Here is a 20,926-nt window from a genome sequence, read left to right as displayed (position 1 = left end):
GGAATAAACTGTGGGGCAATTTACCACTGACCTACATCCCCATCCTTTTTATTTAATTTTTAAAATCTTGAGATGGGGTCTTGTTAAGTTGCTGAGGCTGGCCTCGAACTTGCAATCCTCCTGTCTCAGCCTCCTGAGTGACTAGGATTAAAAGGTGTGTTCCTGGCTAGCAACTAAATTTTTAAATTAAAATTAAGCATTTTTATGTGTTAATATATGCACATGCTTCATGAATCAAAAAGCACTCAAAAGGTATACTGTGAAGTTTCCAGTTACCTGTATATTCTGTTTGTCCATTTTCCTGTCATTATTCTCTATACCTGGAAAAATACTCTAGTGTCATTTTTTAAAAATATTTCTTTTAGTTTTAGATAGACACAATACCTTTTTTGTTTATTATGTGCTGCTGGGGATCAAACCCAGTGCCTCACATGTGCGAGGCAAGTGCTCTACCACTGAGCTACAACCCCAGCCCCTCTATTGTCATTTTTTATCAAAACGTTTTTTTAAACATCTTTAGCAAACACAAATACAGATTACTTCATTTGCTGTTATACAAATGGTGCCATATTTAATGTATCACTTTGTTCTTTACAAAGAGTTAATCTTTAAAACAAATAATTAACAAGTAACAGTCCAAAGTATTTTGAATTATGTTTGGAATTTGCTTCAAAACATCTAGGCGAGAGTGAGAATGATATGTAGATGAAACAAAATTATCTGTAAACTGACTATAGTTAAGCTGAGGTGATAGGTAAATGATTAACACTGGGGGTTCATTATTCCTCTACATTTCTAAGATTAAAATTTTTCCATAATAAAAAAAGTTTTTAAAAAAACTCCACAGAAATAATTAAAAGAAGTTTTTTAAAATTCTAAAACAAAGAGGTCCCTGATAATCATGGTAAGAACAATCTGAACAGTACTTAGGAAAGAAGTCACGTTTACTGGGTGAGGCAGTAAGAATAAACCATTTTTCTAAGAAGCAAAGCCATGAAGACATTTTGTAGTCAAAAGATTTTTTTTTCTCTCAAAAAAGATGAACTTAACTTTATATTAGATAAGTCAAGAAGAGAGGAAGAGACTATAAGAGTTACAGGAAACATTCTAACAACTGTATGTAATTGCAAGTAATAATGGATAATATTTAGTGATTATTTATATGCCAAGCTCTGTAATGAATATTTTATCTGTATTAATGCATTTGATCCTCAGTCCTACCCTAAATATTAGATACCAATTTATTATCCTCGATTTACAGTTGAGATAATAGACATAAAATGTTTATCCGATATGATTAGAAAAGGTTAATTTTGCTATAAAACTTTCTGACTGAAGATCTCTTATTTTCTCACTTTTGCTTCTACCAAAAACACTTCTTTTAGACCACAGGCAAATGTATTCAAAAAATGTATTCCTTATTCCCTAGAAAGGGAAGTTACCTAAAACACAACTTTGCATACAGGAAGACAGGATCAGTTAAATGCATAATTAAAAAGCCAATGAGTGGAAATTAGTTGTGTGCTCTTGTTCTCACTTATTACTATGCTTTTTTTTTTTTTTTTTTTTTTTGGTACTTGGGATTGAACCCAGGGGTGCTCAACCACAGAGCCACATCCCCAGCCCTTTTTCGTATTTTATTTAGAGACAGGGTCTGCTGAGTTGCTTAGGGCCTCAATAAATTGCTGAGGATGGCTTTGAACTTGGGATCCTCCTGCCTCAGCCTCCTGAGCCCCTGGGATTACAGAAGCATGCCACCATGCCCAGCTGATACTAATTTCTGAAAAGCCCGACAAAAAAAAAAATAAATAAAAAAATAAAAAATCTGAATTCAAAAAAATTTAGTAATAATTAGAGGAGTCAAGGTCAGACCTTTACTTAATGTCCCAGAACGCTTACTTACCTTATGGTTAAAATATTTCTCAAACTTTAATCTTGCTAATTCTACACACTGGGACCAATTTCGAGGTCTTCTATTAAGTAACTTAATAACTTGAAAACAGCCTTCTAAACTCTGTCCACTTTGTATTTTCTAGAATGGAAAAGAAAAACAAAACAAAAACTAACACACTTCAAATTAAAAACACATACTTCCTGAAAGTACTAGCCAAACTGTGTGTTGAATGTTTTTATTCTATTTTGTAGCATAAGCTCCTTGTCTCTACCCTTTCTTTTATCTTTTTAAGAAAGAGAATGGGATACTGCATAGAAAAATTTAACTCTAAATCACAAGATAAGAACTCATGTTTTCCTAGCTCTGTTATTATTACTATATATGTACTTAGTACAAAGAGTTCTATTAGTAATATTTAATACTAAAAAGTTGACTTTTCAGTAGTATACGATTAAGAATACAAGGAAATATCTTCAAAGCTGTCCTCATTATGAGAGCAGCAGGTAAGTCTGTGATTACTGTTCACTCATAATTTTTCACTGGAATTTTCTCAATTTTTCTCCCCAAAAGCTTAACAAGTCCTTTTATTATTTGTTGCTCTTTTATCATTACTACACATCCTTATTATGTTGAACCACATAAACTGTTGATTTGTGGGTCAAACATAGTTAAATACTTACAATTTCGTATAGTTAAATCAACTAAAATAAGGTCATCTATGACATAATTTCAGTATTCCTCATGTATCTTTTTAATTTTTATGTGCAATGGTAATGTTTTAACCACTTTTTATGGAGGTAAAATAAACCACTTGTAGGCAACTTGAAATTAAGATTATGACACAAAATGACATTAAAATGCATTAATTTTTACCTGTAAGACTTCTTCTGCTGATACGTAGGTTTGCCAAAATTTGTTAAACAATGAAGGCTTGTGGGAAAAGGAACTTTCAAACTGTAAAGAAGAAAAAAACGTTCCAAACACAGGCCTTTTTTTTTTAAAGTTGGAAATACCACATTCCCACTTCAAATAAATCTGTATCTATAAATTCCCTGAAAAGGAACTTTTACCTTATCTCTTGCCCACTGTATAGTGTGTTCAATAGCTGCTGGAAAGGATTTTAGAGTACAAAATGGTATTTCCTCTTCTGGGGGATCTCGCTATTAAACACATGACAAAAGAGACTTAAGAAAAGCAGTGATAAATTTTTATTGATTGAATTTGAGTTTTAAGGCCATCATAAAAAATAAACCCCAATATAAATATATCAAGTCCAAACATACATTTTAATATTTTGTCTCTTAGGCAATTAGAGGAAAAGTTAATTCTTTGGACACTTATTTGTTAATAGCAATGTAACCACAAACCTGAATCCTTTTATCATTTTATTATCTGTGCTATCATTTGGTATACCATGTAGTACTCATAGTGTATGAGCACACATAGTTCATTTTCCAATAATTAAGGTGAGATTTAAAATTTTAGAACACCACTGACTATGTTGAAAAGTAATTTAAGAATCCAAAATATAGTACCATGAATCCTAGTGTACCATGAGTGTCTCTATGGAGAAAATCACTTGGAAACAAGGATACATGGTAGTTTCTTACAGAGAGTGCATATTAAATAAATGACAAAAGACTAAATTGTCTCATGTAGATGAAGGAGCACTGAAGAAATCTGTATCTATTATACAAGGTACAGTTAGGCTAGGCTTTAGTTTTTCCAATCTAAAATGACTTACTTTGCCTCTTTTTTACTTAGAAATTTGTATTTGAGTTTTTTGAGGTGTTTCAAACAGTGAAGTCAGAAGAGTATTACATTCTGGTTTTCATGAGTTTGAACCCCCAAAAAGGAGAAAAAGGTTTAGAAAAGATTTATACTGGGAATCTTACAATGACATCAGCATATCATGATTTTTTTTCCATTCAATTGCCTTAAAATAAATTTGTTAATTTAGTCTACTATAACATTTTCATTACATATAAACTTATGATTTTAGTCTATTATAATATTTTCATTACATATAAACTTCTGATTTCATGAGAGGACATGGGAAAACAATAAACCTTATAAAAATTTTAAAAATCTAATAAACCAAACATATCCATTAAATAAAGGGAACTGATGCTTGAAAAAATATTATTCTTTCACTTTTTTTTTTTTTTTTTTCCTTAACCTGAGTGGATCTTTTTAAAGTTGTAAAGCTTTATTTCTGAGACCAGTGGTTTGAACTTTGGCAGAATCTCAAAATCACTTATGGGGTTCTAAAACTCACACATCATTATGTAAAATATATGCACACAGACGGCTGGGTCCCACCTATAAAGAATCTGATTCTTCAGTTAGATTTTGGGTGGATCACCAGGGTCTGTACTTTTATTAAGGTTCACAGGTTATTTCTGACAATGAAGGCTAGGTGTAAATTCCTGAGGAGAAAAAACATTAGACACAAGTGCATAATGACTATTCTTGCCTTCTTTATCCTTAGCCACCAGCTAATGTCTAGCACAATAAAATCAAAAGATCATCAGATAAAAATAATTTTGCCTTTGTTGACAGCTCAATTTCCAATCTAAAAGTTTAATTTTTTTATCAAGCAATCTTAACCCCCAAAATTGTTAGAAAAATAACCAGTGGCTTTGAGAAATACATATTATACACAAGAACACTACTACAGGAAGACTATAAAATTTTGATAATTAAAAAAAACATTCAATTATCATTTTTAGAAATGTACATGTATGTATGTATATATGTATGTATGGACAACTGGCAAAGCAAAAACAGAAGAATTAAGAAAGCTAAATCAAATTTGCTGACTTGTGATGAGACAAAAATTATGAGATACAAAGAAAACATTTATTTCAAAGCATTGATCACTTACATGACTATTATAAGATTCAGTCAAGTGAGGAATAATAACTTCAGTGTGTCCCTTAGTGCCCATTGTTCCAGAATCTAAGAGAGGCCGTAGACTTGCTAAGCAACGGCTGTTTGAAAACATAATATGTAAAAAACACATTGGTCATTTTGCATACTGATCACTTTGTTCTGATTATAATATTTTAGGAAGTTATATGAAGACCAAAAACCCCACTAAACATTTCTACTTCCCAGACCTGTCATGCATGCAAACTGTTGCTCTTCCTAGTAATTTTTGTTTCTCTCTTCTACTACCTCCAAATCTTGGGCTATGTTTGTTTTTATCTTTAGGTTAATTCTTAGCATATTCTTTCTTCTGTTGCTTTCTATTTATTCTTTGATCATTTTCTGAAAATTGCTATCCCACTATATATTCTCTCAGTATTTGCTTTATATCAAACATTATCAACTTTTCTTCTCAATACCTATATTACCTCTATTCCGTACATTTTAATTTAATTTTTTTTTCTTTCTCTTTTCTGCTCAAGACCACAATCTCTTCACTACTTTTCTTGACTGGTAAAATTCTCCTGTCATTTTATCTGCTGTAGCATCCCAACATTGAGGAGTCATAAAAGATGTAAGAAAGACTATGTAAGGTTTACACATGTATAGTCATTCATTCATCTACTTTTTTCACATTTACTGAATGATATTAGGTGTTGGGCACTGAGGATACAGTGATGGAAAATAAATGGTTTCTAAAGAATGACTGAGGAAACAAACATTAAATAAACATACATGTTAATAAAACTAAGTATGAAGAAAAAAATATAGAAAACTGTATATTTGGGGGTTAAAGAAAGTCTGTTTTAAGATAGACGTTTAGGCTAAAACAGGATGAGGAAAAAACTTCAAACTGAAAAGCAGATAGGCAGATTTGGGGACAGGAGTTTTGGAGAAAGATAGATATCAACTTTCTGAGGCTGACAAAAAAAACGTGCTAAAGCTATGGACTGGGAATGTAGTAGCTCAGTGGTAGAGCATTTGCCTAGCATGCATAAGGCCCTGGGTTCTACCCAATATATGGAAAAAAGGGTGGGTGGGGGCTTAAGGACTTGTCAGAACTGAAAGAAAGCACATGTAACTAGAGTAAGATGAGCCAAGGAAGCATATTTTATACTACTGTGGTGGACAAGCAGCAGGTACTGCATGAAACACATTTAGGCTGTTTCCAATTTTCAATTTTATTCTAAGTATAATGGGAAATCATCAGACAGTTCAAGTTTGAGAAATACTACTATAGCAACAAAGAATAATCAGAAAATTTGGTAACTTTTCAAAAGTAGGTGTGGGAAATAGAAGTATAAAATGAAATATTATTCATGAACCTGAATTTCAAGAACATACCTGTCTACATATCTCCTGGCTTCCACATTATCTAATGCTGTAATAATTATATCTTGTTTAGTATAAAACTCATCATTGTAAATGGTCTCAGAGGTCGGACAAACTTTGTTCAGGTGTGCATCTATCTTTAATTGAGGATTTATTTTCATAGTTGCATCAGCAGCAGTGTAGCTTTTAGGTTTCTAAACAAATAACGAACAGAAGAAATAATGTTAAACACAAAAGATGAATTATGAACTTATACATTCTAATTTGTTCTGAATAGATATATGAGGTGAAAGTAAAGCAATGAGACTAATTTTCATTTTTGGTTTGTGAAAATTATAGTTATTATAGTCATACTATATTTAATAACGCACATTAATCCAAATAATATACACATTAATAAAAAAACTAAAGATCTTTTATTTCATGGTTAAATGTTTTAGAATTCTTAAAATAATAGTTAAAAGACCAATTAGTTGCAAATAAAAAAAATTTTTAAAAAGTCCAATTAGTACCTTTTTTTTTTTAAAGTTCTTGGGATTGATCTTGAGAATGTTAGGTAAGTATCTATCACTAAACTACACTCCCAGCTCCTTTTTTTCAAATTTTATTTTCAGATAGGGGATTGCTAAATTGCCTTGGCTAGTCTTGAACTTATGATCCTTCTGCCTATCTCTTGAGTATATGGGATTAATGACATGCACCACCATACCCACCTCAATTAGTATATTTTTTTTATACAGCAATGACTGACTTGCTAAGAGACTAGAAAAGAATACTACATTGAATATAATATTGGAAATCCAGATTCTGCAGAAAATAAGCTCCTAGATGTATGGGAGTTTAATGCTTTGGTACTTATAAATTATTACTTACTTTTTTTTTTGGTATGGAGATTGAACTCAGTGGTACTTTACCACTGCACTACATTCTCTGCCTTTTTTTTTTCCTTCCATTTTTTATTTAGAGACAATGTCTCACTAAATTGCTTAGGGTTTCAATAAGTTGCTAAGGCTGGCCTCAAACTTGTGATCCTTCTGCCTCAGCCTTCGAAGCTGGTGAGATAATAGGCATGCGCCATGGTGCCCCCACTTACGTTTCAGTTTCATCAAAAAAATACTCTAAATAAAACTTCATTTTTTTCTTTAAGATTTAGTAATTATTCAGTCTTTGGTGCCATTCCAGGTATTATCATAGTTCATTTCTGAGTACTGGCTCTGACACTGAATTTCTGTAGACCATTCTGAGTTCATGCACTGTGTTTTAATGGTATTTCTGCATCTTCTCACATTGTTAGCTTACATTTCACTTCTCACTATTCTTAGTATACAAATCAGAAATTTTGCTATAATTCAGTAAAATAATAAGCAGGCTTTTTAAATTATTCTGTAAGTAAAATGTATAAAGTGCTTATACTTTGGGACCTATTTTAGTTTATGAAAGACTGCTACTTTGACCTTTATAACTGTGTAACTCAGGCAATTATGTTAACTATGCTATTATAGTCACTGTGTTCATGACATGGCTAAACTTAATACTAGGACTGTTAATCAGTTGAACAAAAAAGGGAAAAAGTTTCTAAAATAGAAGCATATCTGCTTAACTAAAACTCCTTCATTTTCTGACTTAAATATTTTGATCTCAATAAAAAAAGAAGATTGAGAACAAGCACTATTTTACAGTAAGTGGGGATATTATACAAACAAGATCAGAAGTACACAACAGTCTAAGTGCTAAACTTTACCTGTTTTATAACAAAGATTGAAAAAAAAAAGAGAGCTCCAAGTTTGTGATCTATGAGAACTTCAAATTATAAAATGTTTCAATATATTTATTTTTTAAAATTAAATATGAAAACAAAACTAGGTTTGAATATGAAAAATATGAAAAAATACTGCTATTTCATAAGTCAAATTAATATCCAAAATCAATGCAAAAACCAATTTATATTAAAAGATAATTTCATATTTTCCCTTTTTTCTTTGTCATTGGTAATAAAATTCTAAAACATATTTTGAATTTAAAAACATTTTGTTTATTTAAAAACATTTTGTTTATTCAATCACTATTTTTCTATTCACAAAAAGTAAACTCTCTTCTTTTTTTGTATAACGGATGACTTAAATTTGAAACAGAATATCAACATACCTGTATGTGATGAGGACGAAATAGGAACTGTCGATTTAAGTTGGATTTTTCTATCAAGTCAGGATCTGTAACTGTAACCTAGTATCGAGAGGAAAACATAATAAATAAATGTATCTCACTTCTCTAAGAATGACTGAAATAGCTTCTACAAGTCTTTCTAAATTATTTTGGCTGCTAAAAGTCATAAGAATGTAAGTATTCCAATGTGCTTACAAATACTAAGCTTTTATGCCTATATTTAATTGTAACCGATATTTGGCATAGGAGTTACCTTACACAAGATAGTAGAATACAATTGTAATTATTATTCAAAATATTTATAACAAAATAGAGGTCAAAAACATCTCTTATCACCTTTTAGAACCATGCATTTAATTACCCATAGAGGACCTAGTTCTTCTTTCTAAATTTATATTATTCTTTGGGAATTATAATTTGGGAAGAATACTTGCACATTTTAATTTGAAAGGAACTTCAGCTAAAAAGGTGTCTATAAACTGCTTTTGAAAATACAGTTTTATTGGTACACTGTCACACTGTGTACTGTCTATGGTTATTTTCATTCTCTGAGGGCAGAACTGAGAAGTTGTGACAGATACCTGGTCAAATGTAAATTTACAATCTGGTCCTTTAAGAAAAAGTATATAGGCTTTCATTTTAAATAATGCGAGAAAAAAGTAAACAGAGGCAAATTAATCTGAAAAGTATCCAAAATAATTTGCCATTTAAGCCAGTATTTTTAAACATAATTTGCATAGGTATAATATCTCTCAGACAGTGTTCCAGTTGTTAGATGTTGGATTCACAGGTGCTCATTTTATTTTAGTGGATATCGCCCAGATATTTTAATATTTCTGCCTACTTATATGTTAGAAGGTATCTTTTTCAATTGGAATAACAACAAAAAACCAAGCAGAAAATGTCCTTTAATAAAAAACCTTACTCAAGGCCAGGTGTTGTGGTACATGACTATAATCTCAGTGACTTAGGAGGTTGAGCCAGGAGGATCCAAAATTCGAGGCCAGCCTAATCAATTTAGTGAGGAGGCCCTAAGCAATTTAGTGAGACCCTGTCTCAAAATTAAAATAAATAAATAAATAAAAAGGGCTGGGGTGCAGCAGCTCAGTGGTAAAGGGCCCCTGGGTTCCATCCCCCAGTTCCAAACCAAAATTTAGAAAAACACTTACTCAACTCAAAATAATTACAGTGACTGTGGATATACCTCTTTGTCTCTTTACCTATTTCCAAACTTACGTTGTATTCTCTCAATTTTGCCTTCTACCAAATTCATCAAGTTTTCTTAATTCCAACTGGTTTGGAAGTTAAACATCCATTTTTATATGGTTATGTTCAAAATTTTAACAGGCATATGTAACTTAAGATCTAAAATTAATTAAACTCTCTTCCTCCTGAATAATCTGAGAATTTAGGAACTTATTTATTTACCTTGCAACTCTCCCTTCTACTTTCCATGACATCAATGTGCAATATTTGTTATTTTATTTTTAACCACACCTCTAAATCAGTAAATATTTTAACTAAAGATTTTTAAAATCAACGCTTATCTAAATCTAAGATGAATGCTTCTGCTTATCCTTCAAGCAGTACCTACATTACCTAACACTACTTTCAGTAAGAACAAATGGCGGCAGGTAAACTTTCATTTTAAAGGTTAGGTATCTTTTACTTTGTCCTCTCTCTTGAAAGATTAGTTGAGTAGGTTTATAGTCATTTTCCCTTCAACTATAAAGTTCTAATATCTCCCAGCATCTATTGTTGGACAGATGTCTATTATACAATCCCCTTTTTGAATCTTCATCTTTTTATTTTGAACATACTTGTCTGTAACTCCAGGAACTTTTGTTGTCATCTTTGGAATTCACTGCTTCTTCCCCAGTATGTTTATTCTCTCTGGATATTCTACTAGATTTACATTGGATATTGCAAATGCATCTTCTCTCATTTAAAAAGTTTTCCTACACTACTTTCTGAGTACTTATATTTATCTTCTATTTGTCAAATCTCACTTTCAGGTGCATCTAAATTATAAGTTTACTGATTAGACAAATTCTTATGTGACATTTTTGAAAAATCTCATGCTGTTTTCTTCTTATGTTTCTATTTCTTTTTACCTTTTCTTATTTTTAAATTCAAAGATGGTTCTACCAAATATAGATTATTCTATTATTAGAATCACTTCTCTTAACTATAGCCCTTAGGAGAAGAATTTTCCTATTTGTCTTGGTTATTTCTTTTATGAAGTGGTTCCTTTTTTCTAGTGGACTGTAATTTCTTAATGTGAATTGTCTTGAAAGGATGTTGATTTTTCTGCATCATCCCATGTGTTCTGATGTGTAAGTATCATCATTATGCAGCTTTACATTTGCTTTATGAATTTAGAGCACTGGTGGTTTTAATAGATTATATACTCTTGAAATTCATTTTCTTATTAGTGATTTCCTTTTCTTCTTAAGATTTTGGACAGACATTCATGATAGAGACAACCCTTGTGAATCACCATGGCTCTTATTTCAGAATTTTATTTCTCTCTTGGTTCTTAGTACCTGCAGATTTCTCTTTCCACCTTGGCTATATATGCAAATAGTTAAAAAGATACCCATGCAGTCAGCCTATGTGTTTGTAGTATGACAGGGTCTGTCCACATTAACTTACTTTGTTTTATTGCCTGAAGTCAACTGGTTTCTTCACGAGTTATTTTGTGACCTTTACATGCTGATATGCATTATGAATTTAGGTATTCAGGTGATCCCAAACCTTAGGCAACCAGGGTGTTTTTTTGTTGTTGTTTTGTTTTTTAAAGTACCGTTTAAAACAACAGAACTAATAGCAGAGTATGGAATACTGTCATATAGTTTCTTAGGAAATGCTGAGCAGAAATAATATAAACATACAATATCTACCAATACTACCTTTTAAAGTGGAATAAGCCAAGTTCAATAAATTATAAAATATGAACTATTATATAAATTTTAGTTTTTAGTCATTTTGTTAGTCATGATGATAAATCTAAGAAATCAATAACAAAAGTTAGTTTATATCTTAAAAGGGGAAACACCACCAAATATATGACATGGCTTTGCAATTAACTTACATTTAGTATTAAGAATTTAAATTGTATTCCAAAATTTATATTATTCCCACTACTGCTGACACTCATCAATTGAAACTACATCTAAACTACTATGCTGCAACTTTCTAATGTCTTCTCTCATCTTAAAGGTTTATTTAACAATTAATAGTATCCAACAGAAGTAACAACAATGTGGGTTTTTTTCAGTTTGCAAAACCCTGTAACATTTGGTCCTCACCCCAATGTTATGAGGTACGTAAGAGATATTTCAGCATTAGAGAAAGGAACTAAGGAGCAGAAAATTGAAGTAATTTGTCATAAGGTCACACAACTTGATTAGTGGTTAGAACGTATCAGATTCTTCCAATTTCTGGTTTAATGCTCTATCCTCAAAAAATATTTCAGATCTACACAGTCAAATACAGTTAAAAAAAAAAAAAAAGGCAAAAGAGGGGCTGGGGAGATAGCTCAGTTGGTAAAGTGCTTGCCTTGCAAGCATAGGGCCCCGGGTTCAATCTCCAGCACTGCAAAAAAAAAAAAAAAAAAAAAAAAAAAAAAAAAAAAAAAAAAAAAAAAAGGCAAAAGAGAAATATAAACTTTTAACTTTCAAAGATTTGTATCTTACCATTCCCTTCTCCTTGCCTGTAGCAACACCAAGTAAAGCAAAATTTTTTAACATTTCACAGCCTATGGCTCCACATCCTACCTATGGAGGAGAAAAATCATATGTAACAAGTTAAAATAAAACTAGAATATTTACTTAGTAAAGAACAATTTCAACCTAAATTTTCTTCAGATGCTAAGTTATGATAAACATATACTTTAAAAAATTACTGGCCATTTGTGACTCATTTTAGTTCAAAATATTTAACATTTATTATGTCTTTTTAAGTTTCTCAAAGAGGAAAAAAAGCATAAGCCAAATAAGGAAAAGCAAAATATTCATAATTTCCTCGAACAGAAGACATTAAAGAATTCCAAATAAAAGTGAAATACTGAGTTCAGTTTTTGTAAGAGAGAAATAAACATCACGAAACATTTGTACATTTTAATGAAAAAAATCGCATCACAAGTCCTATTACTATTTACTTACTAAGAAGATATTTAAATTCTGTAGCTTTTGACACAAAGTATCTCCAATGCAGGCTCTCAAGGCATCATATCTATCTCCTCTGAAGAAAACAACATTTACCAGAAAAACATAAATATTATTTAGTTTCATTATCATTAATACCATTTTCACAGGCTTTCAAGCAGAATAAACTGAAGAGTCTTCTCCAACTCATCAGAACTACCTTAACTAAAAGGGAAAGACTTCACAAAGAAATCAGCTTTTCCTCTTTAATTTGACAAATGACTGAAGTCAAAGTAACTACAGTTCACAGTATTTCCCCCTCAAACAGAAGGAATTAGTTTAGAGACTCCTAGTGGATACCGGAATCCTTAGACACTACTGAAGTCTATGAATACTAAATTTTATCTTACATATCTTATCCTTATAAATTTAATGCCTTAGCACTCACATGCTGTGATTATAACTTCTGCAGTTTGAGGTGCAAGAAAAGCAAGAAAAGCTAGTGCTAATTTCTTTTTCCTTCTTTAAAATTTCATAGACAAAGATTCATTCTTACCATAGATCTTAATAACCTCTGCATATAACCTTTTTCCTTTCTTTAGGTTGAGAACTTTCACATTTTCACTTAAAGGTAGTACTTTACTTTCTTGTTTTTGGTATATCCAAATCGCTAGGATCACTTCTCTTGCATTTCGGGGCCATTACTGAGCAACATAAGGGTTTATCTCAACAAAAGCAACTGTGATACTGATGATCTAATAACAGCCTACAAAGTGATTAAGAAGTACAGGACAAATACTCTGTATAAAGGTCCTGGGCAGAATGGTGAGATTTCATTGTGCTACTCAGAAGTGCATGCAATTTGAAACCTATAAATTGCTTATTTCTGGAATTAATATTTAGTATTTTCAGATCATAGGTAACTGAAACCTCAGATAATGAAATTGCAGAAAGGGGGGTCTAATGTATCTTGAAAAGTAATTTGCTAAGCCAGTGATTTTTAAGAAAAATTCTTTGAGGAACCCAAGTATGGGCTTTAGAGTTGTTAACCCATGTGAACAGAGGGCAGAATTTTGGATTATGTTTATCTTAGGGAGAATGAAATCTCAACTTTTATCAGATTCTGAAAGAGATTTATGACCCAAAAAAGGAGAAGAGTGACTGATACAAAGATTAAAAGAATTTTTTTCATCTAATATTATTCTGATATTTTGAATGCTAACCATTCTCATGACATAAAATTTAAAACTTTATATTCTTTATTTACAAAGTGGTAAAGAGATACATTATGACATTTAACACTAAGTAGATAATAAACAATTACTAGTGAGTTAAGAGAAAAGACATCTAAAACAAATCTATGTTTAGATAAAGACTTTCAATCTCTTGTTTCTCATAAACATACAAGAAAGAAAAAGTAACAGAAATTTCAGTATTACCGTGGGAGAAATTCTTCACATTCAGGTTTGCCTAAGGATTCGACAATATCTGCTGCTTCAAGATATAACTTAAAGTAGAAGATTAAAAACATAATTACTATGTATGTAACATAAATTACTAAAAAATGAAGTTCTTATCTTTTATAGTTATTTAATAATCATTACTGGAAAAGATGATGAAAAATGTTAATTCAGAGTAAAGTAATATTAAAATATAATGTTTTATAACACCATATCTATTCCTATATTTTCTCTTTAAAACAATGGTAAAATTTGAAAGAACTATTAAAAGATAAATAATTTAGTTTACATCATTTAGTCATCTAAAGATGGTATTTTCAAACCTTAAAAACAAAAGGAAATTTTACTTTCAAATCTAATCAAGATGTTACAGTTATAACAGAACCACATTTTCTACTGATCAACTTGTATCCCATGCTAAAAGAAACAATTCAGCAGTAATACGGCCTTAATGTGGGTTCCTTTTATAATACACAAAGGAGAATTTTATATTCAAAATATGTCAACTATTTCAAAACAGAAAGGGCCTGAAGAATGTGTCCTTTACACTTTCTGCCAATTATTCCTTCTGATGACAGAAATTAGGGTTTTTATTCCATCTTGTGATGGTTTTAATTGATATAATTCTCAAACATATCATTCCTATGTTTCCCAACTTTAGAATTTTATACCCAGGAAGGGGACCTGAGGATACGTAATGGCAAAAATTTCCATGGAACAAGTTCAAGAGAACCCAAGAATGCTTTAGTTATTATAATGGACTGGAGAACAACGAACTATAAGCATAGAAAAATTCATTTCTTTACTTTCACAATAGAAATACTACCAAGAAGAGAACTTTGGGTTATTTTCCAATAGTCCCAACATAAGATCCTGTTAATTTCAGCTACAGAATTAAGCTTTGGAGGCATAATACTCACCTCTCTCTTGCATCAAATAACATTTTAAGGTAGCTTGTCTGGAATATTAGTACATTCAATAATACATTACACATTCATTTTATGGATGGAGAATTCAAACTTAAATGTAAAAACATAGTAAAATTCAGAACTAACCCACTGGCACAAAGGAGAAAACTTTCCTGTCACAGCTTTCAGTACTTCTTGGCTAGCAACTCCTCCTACTGCTGCAGCAAGTGGGGATAAAAAACCTTGAGCAGTCCAAGAGAGCCAATGTACAATGTCAGCATTTACTTCAGGCTGAAACACAAACAATGAAAGACAATAATATTAACGGTATTCACATAGTCCCCTTAAAATTTCAATGACTAAATGTGAGAATTATTAGAACTTAACTTATAAAAAAGTTTCAACTTCTCTACTAAATCTTTACGTTCTAAACTATCTCAAATTCGCAATAAAAAGATCCATTTGCCTGTTACATTATGCAGTATTTCTGTTTACCAGTACCTGCCCATTTTTGCTATCTGAGTCTTTAGGCCTAGGGCAACTTTTAGAATTATCAGGAATATCTTCCATTTACATTTTTTATTAAAGGATAGTTCTTTGATGTCAGTTATATTTATGAACAAACAGAATTTACAAAAAACATCAAAAAAATTATAGAAAAGTCCTGAACCTAAGGAAAATTAAAAAGATCTGTAAAAAATAAGAAACTATTAGTTTATGTGAGAAGTGATAAGTAAAAAATATAATTATGATGAATAATGGGACAATACATTGCTAAAGATACAAAGTTTTCAATGACTATAATTATAAACTGAAATTATATTTCTGAAAATAATATATTATTTTAAAAGAAACACTGGAGAATTGGATTTGGGAGCTATTGTTTTAGCACAACTTATTTTTGACAAAGATCTTTTCAAAAGCTCTTATTTTTCCTTTCTCTTCCAGTGTTTTTAAGATCAGTAACCTTAATTTTTACTTAAAACATCCAGTAGGATTCAATTAATTTCCTGAAACACTAATTACAATAACAATTCTTGAATAGTTAGTAAGGGAGACAATAGGGTTGTAGTACATTCTAAAAGATATGTAAGATAAAATAATGGTTGGTCAATAATCAATCATTATTCTACCCCTCTAGTTCAATTTTCTGTTTCATTATTTTCAAATATTTAGCACTCACAACTCAGAAGAACTATGATTTAAGTTGTGCCATTTTTAAATGTCGAGATAATTATGGCGATATTAAAAGCAATGATGAGCATAAGAGAAGCAGTTAGATTAAGTATCTACTGTGCCAAGATGCATACTAAGTTCCTATAAAATCTTCCAGATAATCCTAGGAAATATAATTTTTATTATGTAAGTGAAAAACCAAAACTTTGAAAGATTAAGTAACTTACTCAAGATTTTATAGCTAGCAAACTAGTAAGCCAGGATTTGAATGCAAAATGTCAAACTTCACAGTTTTATTTTTATCATTAGGTTATACTATTTCCTGAGATTCTGTTATTTTTCAGTAGAAAACATAAAAAACATCCAAATCTTGAGAATTTTCATTTACTCCAAAATAGCTACAGCATTCTAAATCTAAATTTCCTCAATCGCCAAAAAACATTCATGGGCACAAAACCAAAAATATTACTAGGAAAAAGAATATTATGAACTTTAAATTACTTCTAAGTAAAGATGCCAAACTCCAACAGAGCAAACTGTGGACTTGATATGGCTACAGGACTGCCCACGAGGCAGGATATGCGAAGAGATATAGTACATACAGTGAAAGCCCAAAGATCAGTAAGCACAGTCAAAAACATCCTGAGAAGAAGAAAAAGTCTCACACATTAAATTCCACATACTGAACACAGTAATTTGAAAGATCTCAGTACTGGCTAGGGTGAAAAAACTCTGGGAGAGAATAATGTAAATAAAAAGTGGGAAGACATCTTTTGATAGAAAATACTAGAGAGAAAAGGTAAGGATTTGGCAGAAGTCAAAGAGATCCTCAAGATACACCAACATTTTTCCATCAACAACAACAAAAAATTATCCATTAAGGAAACTCCTTTTCACCATCCTGAGAGAATAGTGTTATAGAAATAGGAATCTTTTCGAAAAGTACAAAAATACTTCCCTGTCCAAAAGATAAGCAAAAAGGCAATCTACAACATAAAGTTAATGTAAAAGGAAAACAGAAAATTTAAATCAAAACATTTCAGCTACTAGAAACTTCTCCCTCACAAGTAAAAGTATATATGAATGAATTATATATTTTTAACAAGTACTTAGAAGATTGAGAGGGGAAAAAACAACACAACAAAATACTTTCAATGGGAATTTCAAAACTAAGAAAGAAATGATTCATTCTGATTTCCCCAAAAGGGGAAGAATTTGTTGGTAAAAATGCTAAGATATTTCAATATGGAAAGATGGTCTTTTCAACAAATGGACTAGAAATACTGGATATTCGTATATAATAAAATTAGTGCTGATCTCTACTTTGTACTGTATATAAAAAGGAACTCAGAAAAGTACAAAACTGTATGTAAAATTAGTAGGTAATCAGGTGTACTTCATTTGTATTCCACATTGTCATATCTTGATCCCTTCTGCACAGTATACAAAGATGAAGCTAAAATTTAACTACTGAATTATAAACTTTTAGAAAAAAAAAACAATAGAGAAGAATTTTGTGAACTTGGGTCAAAAAAAGTTCTAAGGGCTAAGAACCAACTCAGTGGTAGGTGTTCGCCCAAGTGGTAGGTCTTAGGCCCAATCTCTAGCATCACAAAACAAATAATAAAATTTTAGGAGAAAACGGGCACAAACCACAGAGGAAAAATGGAAACATTAGACTTAAGAGACTACTTATAAAACAATGAAGTGGATAAAAAATGCATATCTAAAACATCTAAGGATATGTACAGAACTCGACAATAAGAAAATAAATCCATAATCAGACACAATTACACATGTTAAACTGGTTAAAAATTAAAAAAACAATGTAGAAAAAATATATAGCAACTGAAACTCATATATTTCTGATGGAATGCAAAATGGTGCAACTGCTTTGTACAACAGCTTGGCAATTTCTAATAACATTAAACATATCTCATTTTATGCCTGTCATATAAATCTGTAATATATTTCTAGGTATCTGCACAAGAGAAATGAAAATATATGTTCATCAAAATTTGTATGCAAATATTTGGAGCAGCTATGTTTCTAATTGCTCAAACTAGAAACGTGCACCAACTGATGCAGGGACAAACTGTGTACACCTATATAATGCAATACTACTCAGTAATGAAATGAAATGATCATGTAGCAACATAAATGAAACTCAAACTTGTTAAACTTATTTAAAGATGTCAGATTCAAAATGCTATATATTTATTAAGGTTTGGATGTGAGATGTCCTCCAAAAGCTCACGTGAGACAACATGAGAAGGTTCTGAGATTGTGTTGTGAGAGTCTTAATACAATTAGTGAATTAATCTCCTGATAGGGATTAACTAAGTGATAATTGAAATGGTAGGGTGTGGCTTTGGGGTACATATTTGTATCTGGCAAGTGAAGACCTCTCTCTCTTCTTCCTGATCAACATGTGAGTTGCTTTCCTCTGCCATACTCTTCTGCTATGGGCCCTGAGGAATGGAGTCTTGCCATCTATGGATTGATTCCTCTGAAACTCTGAGCCCCCAAATAAACTTTTCCTCTACTACAATTGTGCTGGTTGGGTCTTTTAGTCACAGCAGTGAAAAAGCTGACTAAAATAATACTTTAGGAGTCTTGTTGAAGAAGTTAGGTCCTAAGACAACATGATAGAGTTGGGCCTACATTTTCTTCTAGTAGACGCGGAGACTCTGGTTTAATGCCTAGGTCTGTGAGCCATTCTGAGTTGAGTTTTGTGCAGGGCGAGAGAGGTCAATTTCATTCTGCTACATCTGGAGTTCTAGTTTTCCAAGCACCACTCGTTGAAGAGGTTATCTTTTCTCCAATGTATGTTTACAGTGTCTTTGTCTAGAATAAGATAACTGTATATATGTGGATTTGTCTGTCTTCTATTCTGTTCTATAGGTCTTTATGTCTGTTTTTGTGTCAATATAATGCTGTTTTTGTTGTGATACCTTTGTAGTATTACTTAAGGTCCAGTATTCTGATGGCTCCTGCCAGAGTTACCAGCACCCTGGTAGAGTTGATTCCTGCCTGGAGGTATGAACCAGCTGGGAAAATAAAGAGTCTGAAAATAATCAGCAAGGAAAAAAGGATAATAGACAGAAATTAGATTTAAAAGGGGGATGCCTGGTAGGTCTTCCAGCCCTGATAGAAACTAGAACTGAATGAGGAAAAAAGGCCCCAGTCTTTATGTAATGGGAAATACATCAAAGGGTTTCAGGCTCCTTGAGGAAAACAGGATAAATATGGGAAAAACAAGTTGTCTGGGGCTCAGCAGGTTATGCCCATCTCCTGGAGGCTGCATTTGAATCTATGGCTGTGAGCTAAGGCAGGGTGCCAAGTCATCATGATCTGGGCTTTGTTGAACCAGGGAATTTCACCCAGGAGTTCCCAGAAAAGTAGCCTCCCTGCCTTATGCTGGCTCAAATAAACCCATAATTTATATGCAGCTTCCAACAGACTGTTTCACTTTTTTTTGCTAAGGATTGTTTTGGTTATTCTGTGTCTCTTATTTTTTCCAAATGAATTTAATGACTGCCTCTTCTATTTCTATGAAGAATGTCATTAGAATTTTAACAGGAATTGCACTAAATCAGTGTAGCATTTTTAATAATGTGGGCCGTTTTGACAATATTAATTCTGTCTATCCAAGAACATGGGAAATCTTTGTCTTCTAAGGTCTTCTTCAATTTCTTTCTTTAGTGTTCTGTAGTTTTCACTTAGAGGTCTTTCATCTCTTTTGTTAGACTGATTCCCAAGTTTTTTTTTTTTTGGAGGTTACTGTGAATGGGATGGTTCTCCTAACTTCTCTTTCAGTTGATTTCATCATTGGTGTATAGGAACACAATTGATTTATGGGTATTAATTTTATATCCTGCTATTTTGCTCAATTTGTTCATGAGTTCTAGAAGTTGTCTGTAGAGATTTTTAGGTCTTCTAAATGTAGAATTATATCTTTGGCAAACAGGGAGAGTTTGAGCTCTTCTTTTCCTATTTGTATCACATTAATCTCTTTCTTTTGTCTAGTTGCTCTGGCTAGGGTTTCATCAAGGAGTATGTTGAAGAGGACTGGTGAAAGAGGGCATCCCTGTCTTCCAGTTTTTAGAGGGAATGCTTTTAATTCAGAATAATGTAGGCCTTGGGTTTAACATATATAACTTTTACAATGTTGAGGTATGTTCTTACTTTCTGTAGTGTTTTTTAGGATTTTGAACATGAATGGATGCTATATTTTGTCAAATGCTTTCTCTGCATCTGTTGAGATAATCATGTGATTTTTAGTTTTAAGACTACTGATGTGATAAATTATGTTTACTGATTTCCGTATGCTGAACCAACCTTGCATCCCTGGGGATGAATACCACTTGAACATGGAGCGCTATCTACTCCTAAAGTGCAAGAAGTAAAATCAAGAATTAATAAATGGGGCGGCATAAAACTAAAAGCTGCTTCACAGCAAAAAATCAAGAATGTGCAGAGACAGCCTACAGAATGTGAGAAAATCTTTGCTACCTGAACCTCAGATTGAACATTAATCTCCAGTATACATAAAGAACTCAAAAAATTAACACCAAAAAGCAAATAACCCAATCAATAAATGGGCAAAGAAACTAAATAGGCACTTCACAGAAGAAACAAGAATGGTCAACAAGTATATAAAAACAAACAAGTTCAACATCTCTAGCAATTAGAGAAATGCAAATTAAAACCACACTGAGAGTCTATCTCACTCCAGTCAGAATGGCAATTATCAAGAATACAAGCAACAATAAATGTTAGTGAGGATGAGGGGAAAAGGGCACACCCAGATTGCTGGTGGTGGGACTGCAAATTGGTGCAACTACTCTGGAAAGCAGTATGAAGATTCCTCAAAAAACTAGTAATAGGGGCTGGGGTTGTGGCTTGGTGGTA

General features: G+C 31.9%; 1 protein-coding gene across 2 annotated transcripts in view; it reads right to left on the bottom strand.

Moving 5' to 3' along the window:
- UBA6 (ubiquitin like modifier activating enzyme 6) overlaps positions 1 to 20,926 on the bottom strand; it is an 82,375-nt gene that overhangs the window by 14,212 nt on the left and 47,237 nt on the right. For both annotated transcript variants that reach the window (XM_079152966.1, XM_079152967.1), the window contains 10 exons: positions 14,984 to 15,127; positions 13,908 to 13,975; positions 12,487 to 12,565; positions 12,019 to 12,099; positions 8,303 to 8,380; positions 6,170 to 6,351; positions 4,782 to 4,887; positions 2,965 to 3,054; positions 2,768 to 2,848; positions 1,904 to 2,032 (listed from right to left, as the gene is read on the bottom strand). In XM_079152966.1, the coding sequence (XP_079009092.1) occupies positions 1,904 to 2,032; positions 2,768 to 2,848; positions 2,965 to 3,054; positions 4,782 to 4,887; positions 6,170 to 6,351; positions 8,303 to 8,380; positions 12,019 to 12,099; positions 12,487 to 12,565; positions 13,908 to 13,975; positions 14,984 to 15,127 (1,038 nt within the window). The remainder of the gene's footprint in view (positions 1 to 1,903; positions 2,033 to 2,767; positions 2,849 to 2,964; positions 3,055 to 4,781; positions 4,888 to 6,169; positions 6,352 to 8,302; positions 8,381 to 12,018; positions 12,100 to 12,486; positions 12,566 to 13,907; positions 13,976 to 14,983; positions 15,128 to 20,926) is intronic.

This window comes from Sciurus vulgaris, assembly GCF_902686455.1.
Source record: "Sciurus vulgaris genome assembly, chromosome: 9".
NCBI lineage: Eukaryota > Metazoa > Chordata > Mammalia > Rodentia > Sciuridae > Sciurus > Sciurus vulgaris.
This window is presented reverse-complemented; position numbering and strand designations above follow the sequence as displayed.